General features: G+C 50.5%; 1 protein-coding gene across 10 annotated transcripts in view; it reads right to left on the reverse strand.

Annotated features, from left to right (window-relative positions):
- Positions 1-5,475: 5,475 nt before the first annotated feature.
- Positions 5,476-24,288, reverse strand: part of ACP7 (acid phosphatase 7, tartrate resistant (putative)) — a 28,498-nt gene continuing 9,685 nt past the window's right edge. For 5 of the 10 annotated variants that reach the window (XM_009194413.4, XM_021931078.2, XM_009194411.4 and 2 more), the window contains 12 exons: positions 18,463-18,663; positions 17,981-18,163; positions 16,782-16,905; positions 16,493-16,555; positions 16,282-16,396; positions 16,078-16,185; positions 15,927-15,984; positions 15,779-15,846; positions 15,597-15,668; positions 9,932-10,069; positions 7,213-7,242; positions 6,027-6,937 (listed from right to left, as the gene is read on the reverse strand). In XM_009194413.4, coding sequence (XP_009192677.2) covers positions 6,566-6,937; positions 7,213-7,242; positions 9,932-10,069; positions 15,597-15,668; positions 15,779-15,846; positions 15,927-15,984; positions 16,078-16,185; positions 16,282-16,396; positions 16,493-16,555; positions 16,782-16,905; positions 17,981-18,163; positions 18,463-18,663 — 1,532 coding nt within the window. In that variant the 3' untranslated portion in view covers positions 6,027-6,565. Of the gene's footprint in view, positions 7,243-9,931; positions 10,070-15,596; positions 15,669-15,778; positions 15,847-15,926; positions 15,985-16,077; positions 16,186-16,281; positions 16,397-16,492; positions 16,556-16,781; positions 16,906-17,980; positions 18,164-18,462; positions 18,664-24,288 lie in introns of all 10 variants that reach the window. The other 5 variants (XM_021931080.2, XM_021931085.2, XM_021931084.2 and 2 more) reach the window with 5 other exon arrangements.

Consider the following 24,288-nt stretch of genomic DNA (forward strand, 5'->3'; position numbering starts at 1 on the left):
TCCTTAGTCGTAAACCTTAAATGTAACTGTTTCCCTGAGTTCTGTGAGCTGCTCTAGCAAATAAATCGAACCCCAAGAGGGGGTTGTGGAGACCCTAACTTGAAGCTGGCCAGTCAGAAGTTCCCCGGAGACCCAGACATGTGACTGGGGGGAAGGAGGGAGCAGTCTGTGGGCCTGAGCCCTCAGCCTGTGGGATCTGAGGCCATCTTTGGGTAGATGGTGTCAGAATTGAGTTGGAGGACACCCAGCCGGTGTCTGCTGCTTGGTCTGTGGAGGTACTCGCCCCCTGCATTTGATCACGTTCTTTGTTGATGACTGTTATGGTGTTTTGTTTTGTTGTTTGAGACAGAGTCTTGCTTTGTTGCCCAGGCTGGAGTACAGTGGCATGATCTCGGCTCACTGCAACCTCCGCTTCCCGGGTTCAAGTGATTCTCCTGCCTCAGCCTCCCGAGTACCTGGGATTACAGGTGCCTGCCACCACGCCTGGCTAATTTTTGTATTTTTAGTAGAGAGGGGTTTCACCACGTTGGCCAGGCTGGTCTCCAACTCCTGGCCTCAAGTGATCTGCCTGCCTCAGCCTCCCAAAGTTCTAGGATTACAGGCATGAGCCACCGCGCGACTGGCCGTTGTGGTGTGAGAGCAGAGAAAAAACAGTTTCAAAGGTTTTCCCTTCATAGGGGGTGCATGTTTCTTTCATGGTTCTCAGTTGCCGTCAACAGAAACCACTTCTGGCTGATTTGAGCAACAAAGGAGTGTAATAAATAAATACTTATTGATGAATGAATCCAGAGCCCCACGGATCCCCCAGTTTTCCCATGGGCTCTCCCCGTGGCCCTGCTTCCCTCTCTGGGACCACCCGCTACCTCCCAACCCCAGCCTGCAGTGCAGGCATCTGTGCAGCCTTTGAAAGCCTTGTGACCGGGGACGTGGTGGCTTACACCTGTAATCCCAGCACTTTGGGAGGTCAAGGCTGGCTGATTGCTTGAGCCCAGGAGTTGGAAGCCAGCCTGGGCACCATAACAAGACCCCATCTCTACAAAAAATACAAAAATTAGCTGGGTATGGTGGCACGTCTAGTAGTTCCAGATACTCAGGAGGCTGAGGTGGGAGGATCATTTGAGCCTGGGGAGGTCAAGGCTGCAGTGAGTCATGATTGTGCCACTGCACTCCAACCTGGACGACACAGTGAGACCCTGTCTCAGAAAAAAAAAAAAAAAAAAGACGCCAGGCGCGGTGGCTCAAGCCTGTAATCCCAGCACTTTGGGAGGCCGAGACGGGCAGATCACGAGGTCAGGAGATTGAGACCATCCTGGCTAACCCGGTGAAACCCCGTCTCTACTAAAAAATACAAAAAAATAGCCAGGTGAGGTGGCGGGCGCCTGCAGTCCCAGCTACTCGGGAGGCTGAGGCAGGAGAATGGCGTAAACCCGGGAGGCGGAGCTCGCAGTGAGCTGAGATCCGGCCACTGCACTCCAGCCTGGGCGACAGAGATAGACTCCGTCTCAAAAAATAATAATAATAAAAATAAAAAAATAAAAAAAATAAAAGACCTTGCTCAGCTTCATCTCTCAGAAGCTTCAGGGTCTCCGGCCCTGCAACCTGCAATTTCCTGTGCACGTCACACAGGGCAGGTGTTGCAATCAGTCCTGCATGCCTGTCTGCTGCACACCCAGCCACGGGAAGCTCCTAAGGGCTGAGCCTTTATCTGAGTCACCTAAGTCACTGTCATTCCTACTGATAAGCATCCCTCAGTGCCAGGCCCTGTGCTAAGCATTTTACCTTTATTTCTCATGCCTTCCTTCTTCCGTGCAAACCACATTTATTGAGCACCTACTGTATACCAGGGACCAAGGTAACAGTAGGGGACAGAACTGGCAGAAAACAAACAAACAAACAAACAAAACCTGTGGTCTAGGGAACTCACATTCTGTTGGGGGAGAAAAGGAACAAATAATTAAACATGTCTATATAGTGGGGTCACAAGATGTAAATGCCTTTTTTTTTTTTTTTTTTTTGAGATGGAGTCTTGCTCTGTCACCCAAGTTGGAGTGCAGTGGTGCTATCTTGGCTCACTGCAACCTCTGCCTCCCAGGTTCAAACGATTCTCCTGTCTCCTGAGTAGCTGGGATTACAGGTGTGCATGACCACACCTGGCTAATTTTGTATTTTTACTAGAGACGGGGTTTCACCATGTTGGCCAGCCCGATGACCTCTGGTTGGTCTTGAACTCCTGACCTCAGGTGACCTGCCCACCTTGGCCTCCCAAAGTGCTGGGATTATAGGCGTGGAACCATCGCACCCAGCCCTCAGAGTCTTGAAGGAATATAAAGCAGGGAAGGGAGATGGGAGGTATGTGGAGGGTAAAGCTGTTTTATTTTATTATTAATTATTAATTTTTTAAGAATTAATTTACATTTATTTATTTATTTATTTATTGGAGACAGGATCTCACTTTGTCATCCAGGCTGGTGTGCAATGGCGCGATCTTAGCTCATTGCAGCCTCAACTTCCTGGATTCCAGCGATTTTCCCACGTCAGCCTCCTGAGTGGCTGCACCACAAGTGCACGCCACCACACCCAGCTAATTGTAGTTTTGCTAGAGATGGGATTTCGCCATGTTGGCCAGGCTGGTCTCAAACTCCTGAGTTCAAATGATCCTCCCACCTCGGCCTCCCAAAGTGCTGGGGTTACGGGTATAAGCCACAGTGCCCAGTCTTAGGTTTTAATTTTTGTTCGGTCCATAGTAAGTTTGTGTATTTATGGGGTATGTGAGATATTTTGACACAGGCATGCAACGTGAAGTAATCACATCATGGAGAATGGGGTTTCCATTCCCTCAAGCATTTATCCTTTGTGTTACAACCCAATCACACTCTTTTAGTTATTTAAAACTGTGCAATTATTATTGAGATTAGTCACCTTATTGGGTGATCAAATAGTAAGTCTTATTCATTCTATTTTTTTTTTTTAAACCCATTAACAAAACCAAGGCTGGGTGCGGTGGCTCATGCCTGTATTCCCAGCACTTTGGAACGCCGAGGCAGGTGGATCACTTGAGGTCAGGAGTTCGAGATCAGCCTGGCCAACATGGTGAAACCCTGTATCTGCTAAAAATATAAAAATTAGTCAGGTGTGGTGGTGGGTGCCTATAATCCCAGATACTCAGAAGGCTGAGGCAGGAGAATTGCTTGAACCCAGGAGGCAGGGGTTGCAGTGAGCCGGTATCTCGCCATTGCATTCCAGCCTGGGCGAAACAGCAAGACTCCATCTCAAAAACCAAAAAGAGAAACAAAAAAAGCACATCCCCTGCAGCCCCCCAGCACCCTTCCCAGCCTCTGGCCACCATCCTTCTACTCGCTGTGTCTGTGAGATCAATTGTTTCGACTTTTAGCTCCCACGAGCGAGTGAGAACATGCGAGGTTTGTCTTTCTGTGCCTGGCTTATTTCACTGAACTCGATGACCTCGGGTTAGGTGGAGCTATTTTAAACAAGAGGGTCAGAGAGGGTGGCACTGAGTAAGGACCTGAGGGAGGGGAGAAAGGGAGTCATACAGATCTCTGGGGGAACCGTGTCCCCGGCAGAGGGACCTGCCAGTGCAAAAGTGGGCGGTGAGTCCAATGCAGAGGCCAGTGTGGCTGCAGCAGAGTGGGCGAGGGGGGTGATTGAAGGGGATGAGGACAGAGGGGTGACGGGGTAAAATCGTCTAGGGCCTCGTGGACCTGAGACGGAACCATGGGAGATCTGTGAGCCGGGGCGGATGTGATCTGATGCAGGTGTTCACAGGTGCCTTTGGTTGTGTGTGGGGAACAGACTCCAGGGACAAGGAGGGAGCAGGGAATCCAAGGAGTCTGTAGGAAATGAGTGTAGACAGGACCAGGGTGGGAGCTTTGGGGTGGCAAAAGTGTAGAGAGTCTAGATTGACCCAGGCATGGTGGCTCACGCCTGTAATTCTAGCACTTTGAGAGACCGAGGCAGGCGGATCACCTGAGGTCAGGAGTTCGAGATCAGCCTGGCCAACACGGTAAAACCCCATCTTTACTAAAAATAGAAAAATTAGCCAGGAGTTGAGGCAGAAGAATGGCATGAACCCGGGAGGCGGAGCTTGCAGTGAGCCGAGATTGCGCCACTGCACTCCAGCCTGGGCGACAGAGCGAGACTCCGTCTCAAAAAAAAAAAAAAAAAAAATTAGCCAGGAGTGATGGCACGCTCCTGTAATCCCAGCTACTTGGGAGGCTGAGTCAGGAGAATTGCTTGAACCTGGAAGGCAGAGGTTGCAGTGAGCTCACACCACTGCACTCCAGCCTGAGCGACAAGAGTGAAACTCCTTGTCAAAAAAAAAAAAAGGAGTTTAGATCCATTTCGAAGGCAAGGCAAACAGGATTTTCTAGACACTTGGATGTGGAGCATGAGAAAAAGAGGAATCAAGATAGATCCCAAGGCTTTCAATCTCATTTAACCCCAAGGCAGCCTCACAGAATATTATCATTCTTGGGTTACAGATGAAGAAACAGATTCAGAGAAGGTTGCCGACTTGCCCATGGTCACACAGGAATTGGCGGAGCTGGGATTTGAACCAGTTTCTGTTTGACACCAGTGTCCAACCTCTGCCCTCTGTGGAGGTTGCCACCTCCCGGCATGTCCACAGCCTCACCCAGCCCGGGACAGGGCATGCCAGGCCCACACAGGGCACCAGTTCAGTCAGTGGCCACAGCACTCCATGACCGTCCAGCTTGTGACCTCGCGGTCTTGGCCCGGCTCGCCACGGGATTCTCTCACTGCTCATCACCTGTGTTGAGTAACCGTGTTTCCCTGGCTGCCTGCGAGCTCCCAGAGGGCATGACTGTAGCCGATTCATCACTGTCCCTGGCATTGCCTGGCCGGAGCCTGGCATGTAGTGGCCTTCATTAAGGCAATCAATATTTATTAAGCATCTATCTTGTGCTGGGCAATGCTGGGATGCAGCTCTGGGCCCCGTCCTTCTGAGGTTGAAGTCCAGTGGGGGAGTCAGAGAGACCTATCTCCAGACAGTGATGGCCTAGAATGGGCAGGACTGGAACTGCAGGGGAGCCCAGAGTCCCCAGCCCAGCCTGAGTAGGGGCCTGGGAGGATTTGGCAGAGGTGTCGAACTCAGGGTCACCACCCTCACAGACTTAGCCTTGTGGGTGTAGACAGCCAATGAACAAGTTAACCCATCAAGGAGAGAATTACAGATGGAAGTAAAATGGGGAAGGGGCAGGCAGCAACAGAGGATATTTTTGCTGGGGTCAGCAGAGAAGGCCTCTGAGGAGGGGACACTGAGGTTGAGACCTGAGGTTGAGAAGGTGCCAGCCTGGGATGAGCTGGGGAGAGGGCACACAGGGGCAGACAGCCAGCGCCCAGGCCCCGCAGTGAGAAAGAGCTGGCTGTGTTCCAGGAACGGCTAGGAGTCCTGCATGCCTTGGGCCAAGTGAGGGGTGGGTGGGAGGGAATAAAATCTGCGGAGGCAGAAACCATGCCCGTGATGGGGGAATAGATAGATCTCAGGTCATCCGGCAGGGCTGGGAGCCCGCAGGTCCCAGGGCAGCCGTCAGCCCTGGGGCCTTTACCTGTGACTCGTGGAGTCCGACCACTTCCTTCACCTGCTCAGAGCCTCCTCTGGCTCCACCCAAAGTCCTCACCGTGGCCTGTAAGGCCCCGTAAAAGCCATCCCCACCATTGCCCTGTCCTCAAGCTCGGTCTCCCTCTCACTTCTCCCTGCTCCAGCCACAGTGGCCTCCTCGTGGACACTCCAACAGGGCACGCACGTTTCCTTGTTTTATTTTTCTCTTTTTAAAACTTTTTTATTTACATATATTTTTTGAGACAGGGTCTTGCTCTGTTGCCCAGGCTGGGGTGCAGTGGCGCAATCGTGGCTCACTGCAGCCTCAACCTCCTGTGCTGAAGCCATCCTCCTACCTCAGCCTTCTGGGCGGCTGGGGCTACAGGCACACATCACCATGCCCAGCTAATTTTCGTATTTTTGGTAGAGACAGGATTTCGCCGTGTCAGCCAGGCTGGTCTCAAACTCCCGGGCTCGAGTGATCCGTCCGCCTCAGCCTCGCAAAGTGCTGGGACTACAGATGTGAGTTACTGTACCTGGCCAGCCAGGCACATTTCTGTCTCAGGGCCTTTGCACTGGCTATTCCTCTGCCTGGAACGCTCTTTCCCCAGATGTCTGCCCACCTGGCTCCTTCCCCACCTCCTTCAGATCAAATGTTGCCCTCTCAGTGAGATCCCCCTGAAAACTGCAACCATTCCTTCACTGTCCCTGCATTTTCTATGCACAAATCGTCATTTAACCAACTCATTTATCGCGGTTTTTGTCCAACTCTCTGGTTAGGGTGTCAGCTCTGTGAGGGCCGAGATCTCTGTCTTGTAAATGGCTGTCTCTCCAGCTCTGAGAACAGAGCCTGGCACATGGTAGATGCTGGATAAATTATGATTCAATAAATAAAAGACGGGAAAGAAAGAAAGGAGAGAGGGAAGGAACTGGCAACTCTGTGGGCTCTCGCAGTTCGTCATCTGCCCTAGCTGGGAGGCAAGAGTGTTAACACGTCTCCTCTTCCCAGATAAGACGGTGCCAGGCTGGGAAACTGAGGCACGAAGGGACTCTCGGTAGCAGTCCTGAAGCAGTGAAGCGGGAGCCAGGCTTCAGACCAACTCTCAATGCCGCGCTCAGAAGAAAAAGTCCCCGACACCACCTGCTGGTGAGTAGCGTCATGACGGTTGTGGCCACCTTGCTGACGGAAGGCTGGTGATGCCCTTGCCCGGTGGGCAGGACAGGAGGCAGCCCAGGGGTATCCCCGGAAGATGCGCAGAGTCCATGGAGCCACAGCTTAAGCCTCTTGATGCCTGAAGCCCTGTGGGCACCTCGCCCGATCAGAGCTATGCAGGAGGGTGGTGCCCTGCCAGCAGAGACCTGCTCTGTGTCACTCTGTGCCCGCACACCTGCCCTCCCTCCCCAGCCAGCCAGGACTCCCATCTCTCCAGGAGGGAACAGCTGCCCCAGCTCCATAGGGCTGCATGCACCCTACATGGGGCCTCTGGAGGGCAGGGGAGTCAGGGCCCACCCAAATCCCCACCCAGGCCTGGGCAGTTTCTGGTCACAGCAGCCAAGGCAGCAAAACGTAGGCTTCTGGAGGAGAGCTGCCCCCATCCCTAGAGATACATCCTCCGGCCAAACAGGGGTCTCACCACCCAGACATCATCTACGATCTTCCCATCCTGTGAGGGACAAAAACAGGGACAGTAGTTAGAGCTGAAAGCCTGAACTCTGGGGCCAGATGGCCTGGGTTCCAATCCCCTCTTTGCCCTCTGATGGGCTGTACAACCCCGAGCAAGTGGCTAGACCTCTCTGGGCCTCAGTTTTCCTCATCTGAAAAGTGGTGGGGAGAGTAACAGTACCCACATCATAGATGTTGTGGGAGTTAAATGAGATAGTATGTGTAAACAGAGCCCAGCATATGGAAAGGGCTATGTAAGTGGAGGCTATTCTTAGAGCACAAACTCTGGAATGAGACAGACCTTACTTTATATTCCAGCACATCCACTCTTTCCCTCTCTCTCTCTCTTTTTTTTTTTTTTTTTGAGACAGAGTCTTGCGGTGTCACCCAGGCTGGAGTGCAGTGGCATGATCTTGATTCACTGCCAAACCTCTGCTTCCCAGGTTCAAGCCATTCTCCTGCCCCAGCCTCCCGACCAGCTGGGATTACAGGCACGCACCACTACGCCTGGCTAATTTTTGTATTTTTTACTAGAGACAAGGTTTCACCATGTTGGCCAGGCTGGTCTTGAACTCCTGACCTCAAGTGATCCACCTGCCTCAGCCTCCTAAAGTGCTGGGATTACAGGCATCAGCCACTGCGCCTGGCCAGCACATCCACCCTCTATGTGGCCTTAAGCATGTGGCTGGAATCTCTGAGCATATGTGATGCACAAAGTAATAGATGCCCAGAGTCATGGCAAGAACCGAGTGAGATCATGCACACAAAGCCTGAGCCCGGTGTATGCGCCACTTGATAAATGGTAGCTATGGGATCCCAGCTCGGCTGTCCTCCAGCTGTGTGACCCTGGGAAAATTACTTTCCCTCTCTGAGCCTCAGTTCCCTCACCTATAAAATGAGAGGAAATCCACTCCTATGAGATTGTTTTGGTGTATAAAGTGCTACTGGAGCCGGATGCGGTGGCTCACACCTGTAATCCCAGCACTTTGGAAGGCTGAGGCGGGCGGATCACCTAAGGTCAGGAGTTCAAGACCAGCCTGGCTAACATGGCGAAACCCTGTCTCTACTAAAAATACAAAAAATTAGCCGGGTGTGGTGGCATGTGCCTGTAATCCCAGCTACTCGGGAGGCTGAGGCAGGAGAACTGCTTGAACCTGGGAGGTGGAAGTTGCAGCGAGCTTAGATTGCACCACTGCACTCTAGCCTGGGCAACAGAGTGAGACTCTGTCTCAAAAATAAATAAATTAATTAATTTAATTAAATGCTACTAAATACAGAGCATCTAGGCAGTGCCTGGTATGCAGTAGGTGCTCAATAAATCATAAATATTATCATTTTTTAAAAACTACAATGGCAAAAATAAAGAAAGGTGAGCCATTATTATTTGGGTCCACCTAAACTTCAGCCAGCCCTACCACATACCCATCTTATTATTTCCCCCCACCTGTGTGCCACCCTGCCATCTTTATCTTCCCCTGCCTCACAATGGGAAATACCTACAAAATTTACCAAGTTCTGCACTATTCTAAGCATTTTATATATAATAAGTCCTTCAACCCCCACGTAGTCCTGTGAGGTGGAAACTATGATCATCCCCTCTCACAGACGGGAAAACTGAGGCTCAAAGAAGTTAGATAAGTGGGCCCAGCACGGTGGCTCACGCCTGTAATCCCAGGACTTTGGGAGGCTGAGGTGGGCAGATCACTTGATGTCAGGAGTTCGAGACCATTCTGGCCAACATGGTGAAACCCCGTCTCTACTAAAAATATGAAAAATTAGCCAGGTGTGGTGTTGGGCGCCTGTGATCCCAGCTACCCGGGAGGCTGAGGTAGGAGAATTTCCTGAACCTGGGAGGTAGAGGTTGCAGGGAGCAGAGATCGCACCACTACACTCCAGCCTGGGCGACAGAGCGAGACTCCGTCTCAAAAAAAAAAAAGTTAGATGAGTGGCTCAAGGTCATTCAGCTGGTAAGTAGCAGGAGCAGGTTTCTAGTTCTACAGTCCACATTTGTTTGTTTTTTTGTTTTGAGTTAGGGTCTCACTGTGTTGCCCAGGCTGGAGTACAGAGGCGAGATCATAGCTCACTGCAAACTCTAACTCCTAGGCTCAAGTAATCCTCTGCCTCAGCCTCCCAAGTAGTTGGGACTACAGACTTCTGCCACCACACTTGGCTAATTTTCGTTTTTGTTTTTTTTTTCCCAAGACATTCTGTCTCCCAGGCTGGAGTGCAGTGGTGCCATCTCGGCTCACCGCAACCTCCACCTCCCGGATTTAAGTGATTCTCCTGCCTCAGCCTCCCATGTAGCTGGGATTACAGGCACCTGCCACCACGGGGAGCTAATTTTTGTATTTTTAGTAGAGACAGGGTTTCACCATGTTGGTCAGGCTGGTCTCTAACTCCTGACCTCAAGTGATCTATCTGCCTCGGCCTCCCAAAGTGCTGGGATTTCAGGTGTGAATCAGCACACCTGGCCTAATTTTTGTAGTTTTTGTAAAGACTAGGTCTCACCATGTTACCCAGGCTGGTCTTCAACTCCTGGACTCAAGCAATCCTCGTGCCTTAGCCCCACCAACTTGCAGGTATTGCAGGCATGAGCCACTGTGCCCGGCCGAGTCCATGTTTTTAACAACTCATTTGCCTGGCAGGGCCTGGCTGTGCAGTCAGATGAGTCGGGCCTGCCCCTCACTGACCTGGTCGTCCGACACCTGCTGGATGTGGATGTGGGTCCCGTTGAGGATGTGCAGCCGGGTGTACCCGTACTCCTTCACACGCACGGCACTCCAGGGCCTTGGGAAGACAGCAAAGGGCGTCAGCCGCTCCTCACAGCCCTGGGAAGCGAGACCTGGTCAGACCCAGGGCAAGTGGAGGACCCGCAAGCAAGCAGAAATGACCTGCCAGCCCAGGACCCTGCTGCCCTCAAGGAAGACAGTTAAGACTTGGCCATAGAGACCAGGCCCGGTGGCTCACGCCTATAATCCCAGCACTTTGGGAGGCCAAGAACGACAGATCAATTGAGGTTGGGAGTCAGAGACCTGCCTGGCCAACATGGTGAAACCCTGTCTCTACTAAAAATACAAAAATTAGCCTGGTGTGGTGGCGGACAACTATAGTCCCACCTACTTGGGAAGCTGAGGCAGGACAATTGCTTGAACCTGGGAGGCGGAGGTTGCAGTGAGCCAAGATCATGCCACTGCACTCCAGCCTGGGCAACAGAGTGAGACTGTCTCAAACAAAAACAAAAACAAAAAGACTTGGCCACAATAATGCTTTGCAATTGAACATTTTGTCCCGGGCAGGCTTCCCTACTCCAGGTCTCTGACTTCTAGAAAACTACACAGCTGTGTAAGACTCTGCCCACTACAGCATTACAGTAAAAGCTCTGAACCGGAAGCCATCCCAACGCCCATCAGGGAGTCAGTTAAATACATTATAGCATAGCCATCGCAAAGCAGGGAAGTGGGGTGAGACAGAAAGATGGCCAAGATTGTGTGTGAAGGGGAAAAAGCAATTCGAAGAACAGAGAAATCACTGGATCTGAAGCCTGGCTGCACAGTAGCCCCTCCAAGAAAGCTTTTTAAAACACCAACGCCTGGCGAAACAGAATGCTCGTGCTTGCCGCAGAAAAGCCAGGCTTGAGGAGCAGAGAGGATGCCAGAGCGAGGAAATTCACCATTTTGCACCCAGCATTGTAATACCAGATTGAAGCAAGGATCATGAATGGATGATAAAACTAGCAGGGAAAGTTTGAGGCATAACAGGACGTTTGCATAGTCTCAAAGTATCTCTCCAGGAGATGCTTGTTAATTACATAGGAAAAAAGAGAGTCACTTTATGGTGGAGAGGGCTGGCAGACACCTCCCTAACCGAGTGATCAAAGTGAGTATCATCAGTAATGAGACCCATCCATACCACACTTTCAGCTGAGAAATCAGAGGCTCAAAGAGGTTAGAAAGACATCGTGCAGCCGGGTGCGGTGGCTCATGCCTGTAATCCCAGCACTTTGGGAGGCCGAGGCGGGCAGATCATGAGGTCAGGAGTTCGAGACCAGCCTGGCCAACATGGTGAAACCCTGTCTCTACTAAAAATACAGTAATTAGCTGGGTGTGGTGGCGCAGGCCTGTAGTCCCAGCTACTCAGGAGGCTGAGGCGGGAGAATCACTTGAACCCAGGAGGCGGAGGTTGCAGTGAACCAAGATCTCGCCACTGGACTCCATCCTGGGTGACAGAGCGAGACTCCGCCTGAAAAAAAAGAAAAAGAAAGAAAGGAATGAAAGAGACAAGACACCTAATTACAGCACGTGATGTCAGATCCTGGGCTGGAAAAATCTTTGCTTTGATTTAAAAGACACCAAGGGGACTACTGGCTAAACTTGAATAAGGTCTGTAGAGTAGATAATAGTGTATTATCAATGTTAACTTCTTGAATTTGAATTTGATAATTATACTGTGATGATATAAGGTTTTTTTTTTTTTTTTTGGTTTTTTTTTAAGGAAATACAGAGAAAGTGGTAAAGGGGCATCATGTCTGCAACTTGCTCTTGATTAGACCTGAAAATAAGACTAAAATGGAGAGAGAAAGACACTAAAACAAATATGTTTAGCTAAGCACAGTGGCTGACACCTGGAATCCCAGCACACTGGGAGGCCAAGGCAGGAGGACTGCTTGACGCCAGGAGTTCAAGACAAGCCTGGGCAACATAGCAAGACCCTGTCTCTACAAAAAGTAAAAATTAAATTAAAAAAAATTAGCCAGGCATGCGTATAGTTCCAGCTACTCAAGAGGCTGAGTCAGGAGAATGGTTTGAGCCCAGGAGTTGGAGGCTGCAGTGAGCTATGATGGAGCCACTGCACTCCAGCCTGGGTGCCAGAGCTGGACACCATCTCTATTTTTTTCTTTAAAAATGTGGTTAAGCCGGGCACAGTGGCTCACGCCCGTAATCCCAGCACTTTGGGAGGCCAAGGTGGGTGGATCACCTGAGGTCGGGAGTTTGAGACCAGCCTGACCAATATGGAGAAACCCCATCTCTACTAAAAATACAAAATTAGCCAGGTGTGGTGGCACACGCCTGTAATCCCAGCTACTTGGGAGGCTGAGGCAGGAGTATTGCTTGCACCCGGGAGGCGGAGGTTGCAGTGAGCAGAGATCACGCCAATTGCACTCCAGCCTGGGCAACAAGAGTGAAACTCCATCTTAAAAAAAAAAAAAAAAGTGGTTAAATGTTCATATTTGGGAAATCTTGGTGAAGTGGATATGGAAAGTCCTTGTATTGTTAGTGCAACTTTACTGTTGGTCTGAAATAATTTCAATTTTTTTTTTAATTTTTTATTTTTGAGACAGAGTTGGGCTCTTGTCACCCAGGCTGGAGTGCAATGGCGTGATCTTGGCTCACTGCAACCTCCGCCTTCTGGGTTCAAGCGATTCTCCTGCTTCAGCCTCCTGAGTAGCTGGGATTACAGGTGCCCGCCACCACGCCCAGCTAATTTTTTGTTTTTAGTAGAGACGGGGTTTTGCCATGTTGGGCAGGCTGGTCTCAAACTCCTGACCTCAGGTGATCCGCCCGCCTCAGCTTCCCAAAGTGTTGGGATTACAGGCGTGAGCCACCACGCCCGGCCTCAAATTTTTTAATTAAAGAAAAAAACCAATTTGTGCTGATAAAATCAGAATAGCAGTCACCCATGGGCAGAGCCTGACTGCCAAGGGCCGTGAGAAGCCATCTGGTGCTGACAGCATTCTATTTCGTGCTCCACGTGGCAGCTACTCTGGGAGATCAATGCCAGGGATTCTGGTATTTTGACCAGGGTCAGGACCAAGCATTGCAGTTTTAAAAGCTCCCCAGGTAATTCTGATGTGCACCAAGTTTGAGAACCACTGGGGCATGACCCACAATCTAAGTGGTTTTTGTTTTTGTTTTTTAAAGTAAGCAATACAGGGCCGGGCGCGGTGGCTCAAGCCTGTAATCCCAGCACTTTGGGAGGCCGAACGGGCGGATCACGAGGTCAGGAGATCGAGACCATCCTGGCTAACACGGGGAAACCCCGTCTCTACTAAAAAATACAAAAAAAACTAGCCGGGCGAGGTGGCAGGCGCCTGTAGTCCCAGCTACTCAGGAGGCTGAGGCAGGAGAATGGCGTAAACCTGGGAGGCGGAGCTTGCAGTGAGCTGAGATCTGGCCACTGCACTCCAGCCTGGGTGACAGAGCGAGACTCCGTCTCCAAAAAAAAAAAAAAAAAAAGTAAGCAATACAGTAACATGTCTCTATCTAAACAATTACTCATTTGTATATGCAGAGAACATTATAAAATGCCTCAAGAGAGTTAACAGCTGAGAGTGGGACAATGTGCGGTGTGAGTGGCTGCTGTTCACCTCCTGCTGTCTGTAACTGTTTGAATTTTTATTACAAGTGATTGTTACTTTTATATATATGCATATATATATATATATAAAATAATAATAATTGGTTTCGTCATGTTGCCCAGGCTGGTCTCAAACTCCTAGACTCAAGCGATCCACCCATCTCAGCCTCCCAAAGTGCTGCGATTACAGGCGTGAGCCACTGCACCCTGCCTCACTTTGCTCTTAATCATTTATAAGCAGCAGCTTTGGAAGGCCAAGCGGGGGAATTACTTAAGCCCAGGAATTCGAGATCAGCCTGGGCAACATAGTGAGACTGTCTCTATTAAAAACACTTTTGTTTTTGAGATGGGGTCTCGCTCTGTCCCCAGGCTAGAGTGCAGTAGCACAATCTCAGCTCACTGCAGCTTCGACTTCTTGGGCTCAAATGATCCTCCCACTTTGGCCTCCCAAGTAGCTGGGACTACAGGTGTGCACCGCCATGCATGGCTAAATTTTGTATTTTTTTTAATAGAGACTGGGTTTCACCATGTTGCCCAGACTGGTCTCGAACTCCTGACCTCAAGCAACCTGCCCGCCTCGGCCTCACAAAGTGTTGGGATTACAGGCGTGAGCCACTGTGTGTGGCCAAACTTTTTAAAATTAAATTTAAAAATAAAAAACTAAGCCTCGCTCCATGGAGAAGGGGTAGATTCCAAGGCTGAGCAGAAAAAACACAGGATGATCCTGGAATGTTTTGAAGTGCCAGAGAATAAGGAGGGGACGAGTGGAAAGGAGACAGGAGCCCACTGATGGCCGCAGCCGGCACAACCTAAACATCCAGATAAATAACAGTCGTGTTGGATAATAACCCGCAGAGTAAAATAAATTACCCATGAGTTCACACAGACATAAATAAACAATTAACCAACTAAACAAATGTGGCAGAAGACACAAGTCAGCCTTGCAGGAGGATCTCAATTAATAAATCTTGGAAGAGTGAGGGCGACAGAAAATCCCCATTAGAACGGCATAGTAAGACTGGGCGCAGTGGCTCTCGCCTGTAATCCCAGCACTTTGGGAAGCCAAGGTGGGCCGATCACCCGAGGTCAGGAGTTCGAGACCAGCCTCGCCAACATGGTGAAACCACATCTCTACTAAAAATACAAAACTTAACCGGGCATGGGGGTGGGCATTTATAATCCCAAGTACTCGAGAGGCTGAGGCAGGACAATGGCTTGATCCCGGAACGTGGAGGTTGCAGTGAGCCAAGATCGCGCCACTGCACTCCAACCTGGGCAACAAGAGTGAAACTCCGTCTCAAAAAAGGAAGGAAAGAAGGAAGGGAGGGAGGGAGGGAGGGAGGGAGGGAGGAAGGGTTCTCATTAGAACAGTTTAGTAATAACTGTTGCAGGCAGGGTCCGCTAATGAGTTCTAAAATAAGAGGGTGAAAGTTTGAGGAGAAACTGGACATTTGGGCCAGGCACACCTGTAATCCTAGCACTTCGGGAGGCCGAGGCAGGCAGATCACTTGAGGTCAGGAGTTTGAGACCAGCCTGGCCAACATGGTGAAATCCCATCTCTACCAAAAGTACAAAAATTAGCCAGAAATCTCTTGAACCAGGAGGCGGAGGTTGCAGTGAGCTGAGATCATGCCACTGCACTCCGGCCTGGACAACAGAGTGAGACTCCGTCTCAAAAAAAAAAAAAAAAAGAAAAGATAGTTTTTTTGTTTTGTTTTGTTTTGTTTTTGTTTCGAGACGGGATCTGGCTTTGTCACCTAGGCTACAGTACAGTACAGTACACAGTACAGTACAGTGATCATAACTCACTGTAGTATCTTCCTGTCTGTGCTCTGTTCCTGGATCTATCCAATGGGCATGCTGCTAGGAGTTTCTGACCTTAGGGCTGAGGGTTAAGTGATATCCACTGTATAAAGCACCCAGCACTCAGGCTGGAACGAAGTCAGCCCTCCATGGATAGAAAGAGAGAGAGAAGGCAAAGGCACCCGTCCCCCTGCTCACGGCAGATCCTGTGATGATGTGGACAGGTCCTCGCGGGTTCGTGTAGGGCATCTCTCCACTGCCGTTAAATACCTGGGGAAGGGAACAACGTTGGGTGGCGGGCAGTCACACGAGGCCATTCTGGGGACATCTGACCGCCCTGACCCCAGCTGCGTGGGCGCCCAGCCCTCCACGTGCCTCACCTGGTAGTTGTAAATTGGCCACAGTCGTTCATACGAGTGCTCATGAGCCCACAGCTGCAGATCCACTCCTGAGACAGAGCAAGCGGGGATCAGACCTCTGAATCGGGCAGAGGTGGGGTGTGGGGCATGGGTCCCAAGGGTTGCTCACCGTATTTGTAGAAAAGATCCTCCAAACCATACAGCTTGCCTTGGAGGCCTTTGCGGACCTGGGCAGGGTGAATGAGTGGGTGAGGGTGACGCACACCGACGCGCACCTGGCTCTCGGCACCTCCCCACCGTCTCCCAGGCAGGGGCCTCACCTTGCTTTCATGTCGTGTGCAGTCGTCCAGATCTGCGTTGGAGCAGTACATGGGCCGGTGCCCCATGGTGATGATCCACGGCCGGGCTGCCCGGTTCTTATTGGCTTTCTAGGGAGAAGGGCCCAGGGTGAGGGGCCAGGAGTAGGGGGTGGAGGGGGAGGTGGGGCCAGCCAGGGGACTACAGGGGGCCTCCACCCAGGTTACCTGGAGGTCGCTCTCCAGCCAGCGAAACTGCCTCTGTACCAGGTGGCGGCCGTAATGGAGAAAGAAATAGACCTCGGTGGAGAAGGAGATGATGTGGGCGGGACCCAGATCCCAGCTGGAGGAGTCAAAGGGCAGGGATCAGGGACCGGGGCTCCTCTGCATCTCCCATCTTTCAGGGGAGAGGGCCAGTCCCCCGGCACCTGCACATTACCTGTACCACAGGCCCTCATTATCCCCCGGCATGCTGAAGCGAGCCTTGTAGTTAGAGAAGTTGCTAGAATAAAGGAAGTACAAGGGATAGAGGTGAGGGACTGAATTTCCTAGCCCTACTCCTATACCCTGCCACTGTCGGGCCCTGAGTCTGGCTTCCAGCCCACCCCCATCTCCTCTTGCTACAATTGAAATGTTGCAGCATGAGAGACTCAAAGGAGACACTAAGAAGAATGAGACCGTTTCCATTGATCCAGCCCTTGCCCACCGCCACAGCCCTCGGTCCTCACTAGCGTTCTTCGTGGTTCCCGGGGCATGTCATGTACGGCAGGCTGGCAGCCACAGGTTCAATGAGCCGCATAAACCTATCCCCGACGCGGGCATTGTCCTGATCCATGTTGTAGGCAAAGTCTCCTGGGGGAGGGGGCGGAAGGAGGGTGAGGACCCAGGCCCAGCTCTGCTTTCATTGGAATTGAGAGAGCCAGGTTAGTCCCAGCACTTTAGGGGGCCAAGGCAGGAGTATCACTTGAGCCTAGGAATTCAAAACCAGCCTCCCAAAGTGCTGGAATTACAGGTGTGAGCCACTGTGCCTGGCCAAGATGGTTTGTTTGTTTGTTTTTGTTTTCTTTGTTTCTTTTTTTTTTTTTTTTTTTTGTGAGACGGAGTCTCCTGCTGCTGCCCAGACTAGTGTGCAGTGGTGCCATCTTGGCTCACTGCAACCTCTGCCTCCCAGGTTCAAGCGATTCTCCTGCCTCAGCCTCCCAAGTAGCTGAGATTACAGACACATGCCACCACACCTGGCTAATTTTTGTAGTTTTAGTAGAGATGGAGTTTCACCATGTTGGCCAGGCTGGTCTCGAACTCCTGACCTCAAGTGATCCACCTACCTTGGCCTCTCAAAGTGCTGGAATTACAGGCATGAGCCACCGCGCCCAGCCCAACATTAGTATTATTATTATTCCTATTTCAGATGGGGAAACTGAGGACCCAGGTCACACAGCTGGCTAGTGAAGATGTAGAAATAAAACCTAGGGAGCCTGATTCCAGCGCCTGCACTTTGAAACATACAATCCCCAATCCCCATTACCCATCTCATTCTCTTCCCTCTCTTAAATAAAAACAGCAGCAATAATAACAACAGCACAAGGACACCGAAGTGCACCTGCACCCTGCCAGGCAACGCGAACTCACGTAGTCATCATAACAGTCCTGCGAACTCGGAACCAGCTTTCTCTCTAATCAAAATACACGGGGGAAAAACCCCTGCTCCTGGCAAGAGTGCCAGAGTTGGGATTTTAACCAAGGCAGGCTGGTTGGCCACAGACACCATCTCCGTAGCCAGTCTCATCCCCTGTCCCTTCAGAGACACACTGGCCCCAGCCCTGTCCCCTCCACGGTCCTGGTACCGCCCCCCACCTGCGCTCCCCACACCATCCCTCCGCGTGCGCGCTGACCACCATCCTTCCGCTCGCCCCTGCGGATGCCTCACCCACATGGAGAACGGCGTCGTACATGCCCTGCTGGGTGTCCCTGCGCAGCCGCGGTAAGGCCTTCGGGTTGTCAGCCCCCAGGTCCCCAAACACAGCCAGGCGGGGACTCCAGTGGGCCCCATTCTTGAGGGCTCTGAAGCGGAACCGACGGCTCCAGCCTTGCGCACTGCCACAGCGATAAACTGAAGGGAGAGGAAAATGTCGCCGTCAGCTGGGCCGCCCCAGGACGCTCCCTCCAACCCCATCCTTCCCCAACTGGTGGAGGGGAGGAGATGGGGGGACTGGTTGGGGCTGGCCCATGCCCCTTCGATCTGCCTTCCCCGCACCTTCCGTTTTCATCCTGGGGTCTCATACAATAGGCTTGCAGATAGGCAGAGGAGTTACCAGCCCGGCCTGAGCCACCGGCCAGTGGTAGCTTCTAGTCTGTATCCCACTCCTCTTCCCATTCCCCATCAAGAGCTCAACCTGGGGGCCCTCTCACCATACTGAACCCCCGGCAGCAGCTTGCGAAGCGTGACTCGGTGTATGTAGAGCTTCCGCCGGAGAATGCCCCCGTCCACAAAGGGGACGAAGGTGCCTTGGGCACGGAGGGGCAGAGGCCCGGACGGCTGCAACCCGAATTGCACTTCAGAGCGGGTTGGGACCCATGTGGTCCAGGTTACAGTCATGGAGCCTGGCTCACCTGGGGAGAAAGGGACAGAGGATAGACCAGGAGTGAGGCCTGGGCAGGGTGGTAGGGATGTGCAGAAAAAGTGAGGGGCGTTGACCACTGATGAACAGTTAGTAGTTAAGGAGACAGGTTCTGGAACTGCCCAAGTTCAATCCCAGCTCTGCCATTTCTTCTTCTTCTTTTTTTTTGAGTCGGGGTCTCACTCTGCTGCCCAGGCTAGAGTACAGTGGTGCCATCTCAGCTCACTGCAACCTGTGCCGCCTCCCAGGTTCAAGCGATTCTCCTGCCTCAGCCTCCCGAGTAGCTAGGATTACAAGCATGTGCCACCATGCCTGGCTAATTTTTGCATTTTTAGTAGAGATGTAGCTTTGCCATGTTGGCCAGACTGGTCTTGAACTCCTGACCTCAGGTGATCCACCCACCTTCGCCTCCCAAAGTTCTGGGATTACAGGCACGATCCAGCTCTGCCATTTCTAAGCTGAGCTTCCCTGGGGCACATCACTTCACCTCTCTGAGCCTCAGTTTTCCTGTCTGTAAAATGGAAAAATAATAGTTTCTGCACTATATGGTTGTTATGAGGCTTAGATGAATAAATATAAGTAAAGCAAATGAAATAGTGCCTAGTACACTTAGGGTTATATGGGGGAATGAGTATTATTATTAATATCATTATTTACTGTGTGCAGGTCTTGTACCAACTATTGTACACACATGATGTCATTTAAAGGTTGCCAGCTTGGGTGTCTGGAGGCCACAGGTGATCTAAAGGGAGACAAGGGCCACCTGTAAGTGAGCAAGGAGTTACAGAGCATGTAGCCAACTGTAGACCCTGCCCTATCTCAAAGGGGCAGCCATCACTCAGATCTGGCGATAGCCACCAAGCAAGCAGAAAACGGGCCCAGTACTAGCAAAGCTATTGACTTTTCTTTTTTCTTGGAGATAGGGTCTCACTATGTTGCCCAGGCTAGAGGTGCAGTGGTGCCATCTTCGCTTACTGCAGCCTTGGCCTCCTGGGCTCAAGCTATCCTCCTGCCTCAGCCTCCCAAGAAGCTGGGACCACAGGCACATGCCACCATGCCCAGTTAATTTTTTTTTTTTTTTTGAGGAGGAGTCTTGCTCTGTTGCCCAGGCTGGAGTGTGATGGCGCAATCTCGGCTCACTGCAACCTCCGTGAGATGGTTTGGCTTTGTGTCCCCGCCCAAATGTCATCTTGAATTGTACTCCCATAATTCCTATGTGTTGTGGGAGGGACCAGTGGGAGACTGTTTGAATCAAGGGGGCAGTTTTCCCCATACTGCTCTCATGGTAGTGAATAAGTCTCACGAGATCTGATGAGTTTATCAGGGGTTTCCACTTTTGCTTCTTCCTCATTTTCTCTTGCCACCGCCATGTAAGAAATGCTTTTCACCAGCTGGGTGTATTGGCTCATGCCTGTAAACCCAGCACTTTGGGAGGCCAAGGTGGGCGGATCACGAGGTCAGGAGATCGAGACCATTCTGGCCAACATGGTGAAACCCCATCTCTATTGAAAATACAAAAATTAGCTGGGCATGGTGGCGTGCACCTGTAGTCCCAGCTATTTGGGAGACTGAGGCAGGAGAATTGCTTGAACCAGGGAGACAGAGGTTGCTGTGAGCCAAGATCACGCCACTGCATTCCAGCTTAGCAACAAAGCAAGATTCTGTCTCAAAAAAAAAAAGAAAAAAGAAATGCCTTTCACCTCTGCCATGATTCTGAGGCCTCCCCAGCCATGTGGAACTGTAAGTCCAATTAAACCTCTTTTTCTTCCCAGTCTCAGGTATGTCTTTATCAACAGCATGAAAACTACTTCTGAAATCTAGGCGGAGGTTCCCAAACCCCAATTCTTGACTTCTGCGCACCTGCAGGCTCAAAACCACGTGGAAGCTGCCAAGGCTTGGGGCTTGCACCCTCTGAAGCCACAGCCCGAGCTCTATGTTGGCCCCTGACAGCCACAGCTGGAGTGGCTAGGATGCAGGACACCAAGTCCCTAGACTGCACACAGCACAGGGACCCTGGGCCCTGCCCATGAAACCATTTTTTCCTCCTAGACCTCTGGGTCTGTGATGACAGGGGCTGCCGCAAAGGTCTCTGACATGCCCTGGAGATATTTTCCCCACTGTCTTGGGGATTAACATTGAGCTCCTCATTACTTATGCAAATATCTGCAGCCAGTTTGAATTTCTCCTCAGAAAATGGGATTTTATTTTCTATCCCATCATCAGGCTGCAAATTTTCTGAACTTTCATGCTCTCCTTCCCTTTTAGAATTGAATGCCTTTAATAGCACATGTTGAATGCTTTGCTGCTTAGAAACTTCTTCCACCAGATACCCTAAATCATCTCTCTCAAGTTCAAAGTTCCAATAATCTCTAGGGCAGGGGCAAAATGCCACCAGTTTCTTTGCTAAAAGCTAACAAGAGTCACCTTTGCTCCAGTTCCCAACATGTTCCTCATCTCCACCTGAGAGCACCTCTGCCTGGATTTCATTGTCCATATCATCATCAGTATTTTTGTCAAAGTCATTCAACCGAGTCTCTAGGAAGTTCCAAATTTTCCCACATCTTCCTGTCTCCTTCTGAGCCCTCTAAACTGTTCAGACCTCTGTCTGTTACCCAGTTCCAAAGTTGCTTCCACATTTTCAGGTATCTTTTCAGCAACACCCCACTCTACTGGTACCAACTTACTATATTAGTCCATTTTCATGCTGCTGATAAAGACATACCCTTACATGGTGGTGGCAAGAGAACATGAGGAAGAAGCAGAAGCGGAAACCCCTGATAAAACCATCAGTCTCAGGCCGGGCACGGTGGCTCAAGCCTGTAATCCCAGCACTTTGGGAGGCCGAGACGGGCGGATCACGAGGTCAGGAGATCGAGACCAACCTGGCTAACACGGTGAAACCCCGTCTCTACTAAAAAAATACAAAAAACTAGCTGGCCATGGTGGCGGGCGCCTGTAGTCCCAGCTACTCAGGAGGCTGAGGAGGAGAATGGCGTAAACCCGGGAGGCGGAGCTTGCAGTGAGCTGAGATCCAGCCACTGCACTCCAGCCTGGGCGACAGAGGGAGACTCCGTCTCAAAAAAAAAAAAAAAGCCATCAGTCTCATGAGACTTATTCACTACCACAAGAACAGTAAGGGGGAAACTGCCCCCATGATTCAACTGATCTCCCTTCAGGACCCTCTCACAACATGTGGGAATTATGGGTGTACAATTCAAGATGAGATTTTGGTGGGACACAGAGCCAAACCGTATCATTCTGTCCCTGGCCCCTCCAAATTTCATACCCTCATATTTCAAAATCAATCATGCCTTCCCAACAGTCCCCCAAAAGCGTTAACCCAAAAGTCCACAGTCCAAAGTCTCATGTGAGACAAGTCAAGACCCTTTCAACTATGAGCCTGTAAAATGAAAAGCAAGCTAGTTACTTCCTAGATACAATGGGGATACAGGTATTGGGTAAACACAGCCATTCCTAATGGGAGAAATTGGCCAAAACAAAGAGGTTAAAGGGCCCATGCGAGTCCAAAATCCAGCAGGGCAGTCAAATTTTAAAGCTCCAAAACAATTTCCTTTGACTCCAGGCCTCACATGCAGGTCATGCTGGTGCAAGAGGTGGGTTCCCATTGCCTTGTGCAGCTCTGCCCCTGGAGCTTTGCAGGGTACAGCCTCCCTCCTGGCTGCTTTCACAGGCTGGCATTGAGTGTCTGCAGCTTTTCTAGGAGCACAGTGTAAGCTGTCGGTGGATCTACCATTCTGGGGTCTGGAGGACGGTGGCCCTCTTTTCACAGCTCCACTAGGTGGTGCCCCAGTAGGGACTCTGTGTGGGGGTTCCAGCCCCACATTTGAAGTGATTCTCCTGCCTCAGCCTCCTGAGTAACTGGGATTACAGGTGCACGCCACCACGCCTGGCTAATTTTTGTATTTTTAGTAGAGACAGGGTTTCACCATGTTGGCCAGGCTGATCTCTAACTCCTGACCTCATGATCCGTCCACCTCAGCCTCCCAAAGTGCTGAGATTACAGACGTGAGCCACCACGCCCGGCCTAGAACACATCTCTACACGGTGGTTTTTATATCCCAGGAGCATATATAGATAGATATGAAAATCCAGATTTTGAAGTGATAGCTTCAAATTCTTAAATGTTAGCACCCAAGTCAAGGTTTTAAAAATACCGTGTGGTGTAGTGTAATGTTAAGAGTTCTTCCTCCAGTCATACAAAAATGCATGTGCTCAGGGTTATTTATGGCAGTACTCTTTGTAATTGCAAAATACGGGAAACAACCTAAATGCCCATATTTAGGAGAGTGACTGAATAACATCCACACAATGGTGTAAAAAAGAATGAGGACAAGCTCCAAGAATTGCTATGAAATGTTTCCAGGACATATTGTTATACCAAAATAAGCAAAGTGCATAAGAGTATAGTTAGCTGCCCTTAATGTAAGGGGGTATAAGAAAATATGGAGGTGTCTCTGCTCATTTGTACAAAAGAAATACACCAGGTACTAAAGGATACACCAGGTACTAAAGAGATGAATTACTTACAGGGGATGGGTGGAAAATGAGGTAGAAAAAAAGAGGAGGCCAGATGTGTATTCCCAGCACGTTGGAAGGCCGAGGTGGCTAGATCACTTTGAGGCCAGGAGTTTGAGACCAGCCTGGCCAACACGGTGAAACTCTGTCTCCACTAAAAATGCAAAAATTAGCTGGGCGTAGTGGCTCACACTTGCAATCCCAGCACTTTGGGAGGTTCAGGCAGGTAAATCACTTAAGGTCAGGAGTTCGAGACCAGCCTGGCCAACATGGCAAAACCTGGTCTCTACTAAAAATATAAAAATTAGCCGGGCATGGTGGTGCATGCCTGTAATCCCAGCTACGCAGGAGGCTGAGGCAGAAGAATCACTTGAACCCAGGAGGCAGAGGTTGCAGTGAGCCGAGATTGTGCCACTCAGTGCACTCCAGCCTGGGTGACAGAGCAAGACCCGTCTCAAAAAAAAAAAAAAAAAGAGAAAGAATGGGGGCTGAGGAAGGAGGGGAAGGAAAGAAGGAAGGGAGGAAGGAAGGAAGGAAGGAAGGAAAAGAGAAAGAAAGGAAGGGAGAGAGAGAAAGGAAGGAAAAAGAAGAGAGAAAGAAAAGAAAGAAAGAAGAAAGAAAGAGAAAAGAAGGAAAGAAAGAAAGAAAGAAAGAAAGAAAGAAAGAAAGAAAGAAAGAAAGAAAGAAAGAAAGAAAGAAAAGAAAGAAAAGAAGAAAGAAAGAAAAAAAGCGGGGGGCCAGGCTCAGTGGCTCACACCTGTAATCCCAGCACTTTGGGAGGCCAAGGCAGGTGGATCACTTGAGGTCAGAAGTTCGAGACCAGCCTGGCCAATATGGCGAAACCCCATCTCTACTAAAAATACAAAAATTAGCCGGGTTTGGTGGCACACGCCTGTAGTCCCAGCTACTCAGGAGGCTGAGACAGGAGAATTGCTTGAACCCGGGAGGCGGAGGCTGCAGCGAGCTGAGATCATACCACTGCACTCCAGCCTGGCAAGACAGAGCAAGGCTCTGTCTCAAATAAATAAATAAATAAATAAATAAATAAATAAATAAATGAAAGGGGGAATGGGAACAGAGG

Source organism: Papio anubis, chromosome 20, assembly GCF_008728515.1.
Source record: "Papio anubis isolate 15944 chromosome 20, Panubis1.0, whole genome shotgun sequence".
NCBI lineage: Eukaryota > Metazoa > Chordata > Mammalia > Primates > Cercopithecidae > Papio > Papio anubis.